General features: G+C 53.7%; 1 protein-coding gene across 2 annotated transcripts in view; it reads right to left on the bottom strand.

Moving 5' to 3' along the window:
- Nucleotides 1–352, bottom strand: part of MECP2 (methyl-CpG binding protein 2) — a 63,268-nt gene extending 62,916 nt beyond the window's left edge. For both annotated transcript variants that reach the window (XR_009401409.1, XM_059385830.1), the window contains exon 1: nt 207–352. Coding sequence is in view for 1 of the 2 variants with exons in the window: in XM_059385830.1 (XP_059241813.1) it covers nt 207–268 (62 nt within the window). In the remaining variant the exon portion in view is untranslated. The remainder of the gene's footprint in view (nt 1–206) is intronic.
- Nucleotides 353–2,494: the final 2,142 nt, after the last annotated feature.

Below are 2,494 nucleotides of genomic sequence, written 5' to 3'. Positions count from 1 at the left end.
GGCGGGGGGGGGGGGGGGGAGAGTGTAGACGGGGGGGGGGGGGGGAGCCGTCCACGGGGGGGGGGGGGGGGGGGAGGGTAGAGAGGAGGGACGCCATCCGCCAGCCGTGTCGCCCGACCCCGCGGGCCCCTCCCGCGCCTCGTCCCGCCCCTACCCTCCGCCCCCCGGCAAGGGTCCCCGCCCGCGGCCGCGGCGGTCCCACTCACAGTCTCTCCTCCTCGCCTCCTCCTCCTCCTCCGCTCGGCGCGGCAGCGGCGGCGGCGGCCATTTTCCGGACGGCTTTTACCACAGCCCTCTCTCTGAGAGGAGGGAGCGCGCGCGCCGCCGACGCCGGGACCCCGCACGGCCGACGTCGCGCCCCGCCCTCCCGGCCTGCTAGCGCGCTGCTGCACCTGCGCGCCCGCGCCCCGCCCCCGGCATCGCCGCGAGCCCTCCCGCCATTGGGTGCGGCGGCCAGGGTGGGGCGGGGTCTCGGTGACAATGCTACCAATTGGCTGGGGTTGGTGTCCGTTCCCGCTAGGGAAAAGGGGGTGGAAACCCCGTCCAGCTCCCGATTGGTTGCCATCCACCGTCATTGGGGGAAAGAGGCGGCTAGGGCGCGGAGGGGCTGGTTTAGTGGGAGGAATTTGAATATTAAGGATTAATGGGCCCTTGCGGATGCTGGGGCAAGTGAAGGCCTAGGCTCCGCACGCCTTTTTTGCGTGGCCCTCCTGGGCCGTTGACCCGCTGTACACAAACGCACAAACTACGCTGCTGTAAGAGTTTCACCGCACCTGTATTTTCTCAGTATCCCCACCTGCACTAGGAGCAGCAAACTTGCCTATCCTGGAGCCTGACGTTGTTCCAGACAACCGACCTTCGTTTCAGGGGCCTACCCATTGCATTCTTTCATCTGGGCCTGCTGTGTGCCCGATGCCGTATGCCACACTCTAACAGGGTCAGGGAATAAATAACAAACTACAGCCGTGGTCTTCCTGAAACTCTGGTGGGAGAAGAATGTGCATGGCCAGGCTGCACCGAGATCTGTTAATTGTATCAGATGCTTTGAGAAGGGGGAGTGAGAGCACAAAGGAAGCAGCACTTAGCTCTGCCAGGAGGGGAGAGGGAACACTTGCTAGAAAAGGTGATTTGTAAACTAAGATCCAGCAATTCTGGGTCAGAAAAATATTTAGGAGTATGGAAAAAGTTTTATCCAATAGGGTGTGCAGGACAGGACTATTTCTCAAAGCTACCTTAATTGTATTCCACCTATCTAGTACATCCAATGCTCCTTGTACTGGTTCTGTGCTTAACAAGGAAACTTCTAGGGGTGCCTGGGAGGCTCAGTTGGTTAAGCAACTGCCTTAGGCTCAAGTCATGATCCTGGAGTCCTGGGATAGAGTTCTGCATCGGGCTCCCTGCTGAGCAGGGAGTCTGCTTCTCCTCCCACTGACCCTCTCCCTCTCAAGTTCATGCTCTCTCTCTCTCTCTCTCTCTCTCAAATAAATATATAAAATCATAAAAAAAAAAAAACAAGGAAGCTTCTAATTCTGATTTGGTTGATCCCCTTCATTTATTAAATACCTGCAAATGCCAGGCATCGTTCCAGGTTCTGGATTCACAGTACTGAACAAGACAGTAAACATTCTTGTGGCAAAGATTCACACTAAGCATACAAATTAGTAATATAATGTCGCATAGTGATAAGGGTTTTGAGACACATAAAGCAAGAGTAAAGGGGGTGCTATTTAGAGATCTATAGACTTTTGCCTTTGTTTTATTCCCCCATATGGATATCTGTGGAGAGAAAATTCCAGGCAAGTTCAAAAGCCCTGAGGAGCTACTGTGCCTGGCATGTTGGGAAGAAAGTTTATGTGGCCAGAGAATAGCAGGGTATGCAGTTGGACAGGCAGCTAGAGCCACCATGGGAACTAGGAGCCTCTCCTGAGGTGAAGCCTTTGGAGGACTGTGAACTGAGAGTTAACATCATCAGATCCATGTTGTATGTGCAGTGTGGAGAGCTGTCCGTGAAGGACAGAACCAGAAACAAAAGTCCAGTCAGGAGACCCTGACAACCGTCTAGGAGAAGTGATAGTGGCATGAACTAGGTTCTGAGGTAACACTCATTCTGGATTTTCAAAGTCGAGTAGAAAAGATTAGATGTTTAGAGAAAGAGAAGGAACAAGGATGATTCCTGAGTTTTCCACTGAGCAACTGAATGAATCGGTACCTTTCACTATGATGGTGAAAACTGTACAAAACCACATTTTCAGAGGTACATATCAAGAGTTCCGTTTTTTTTTTTTTAAGATTTTATTTATTTGACAGAGAGAGATCACAAGCAGGCAGAGAGGCAGGCAGAGAGAGAGAGAAGGAAGCAGGCTCGAGGCTGAGCAGAGAGCCCGATGCGGGGCTCGATCCCAGGACCCTGGGATCATGACCTGAGCCGAAGGCAGCGGCTTAATCCACTGAGCCACCCAGGCGCCCCAAGAGTTCCGTTTTGACCATGTTAAGC

The sequence above is a fragment of the Mustela nigripes genome, chromosome X (genome assembly GCF_022355385.1).
Source record: "Mustela nigripes isolate SB6536 chromosome X, MUSNIG.SB6536, whole genome shotgun sequence".
Classification (NCBI taxonomy): domain Eukaryota; kingdom Metazoa; phylum Chordata; class Mammalia; order Carnivora; family Mustelidae; genus Mustela; species Mustela nigripes.
The sequence above is the reverse complement of the archived record's forward strand: the minus strand, read 5'-3'. Positions and strand labels throughout refer to the sequence as shown.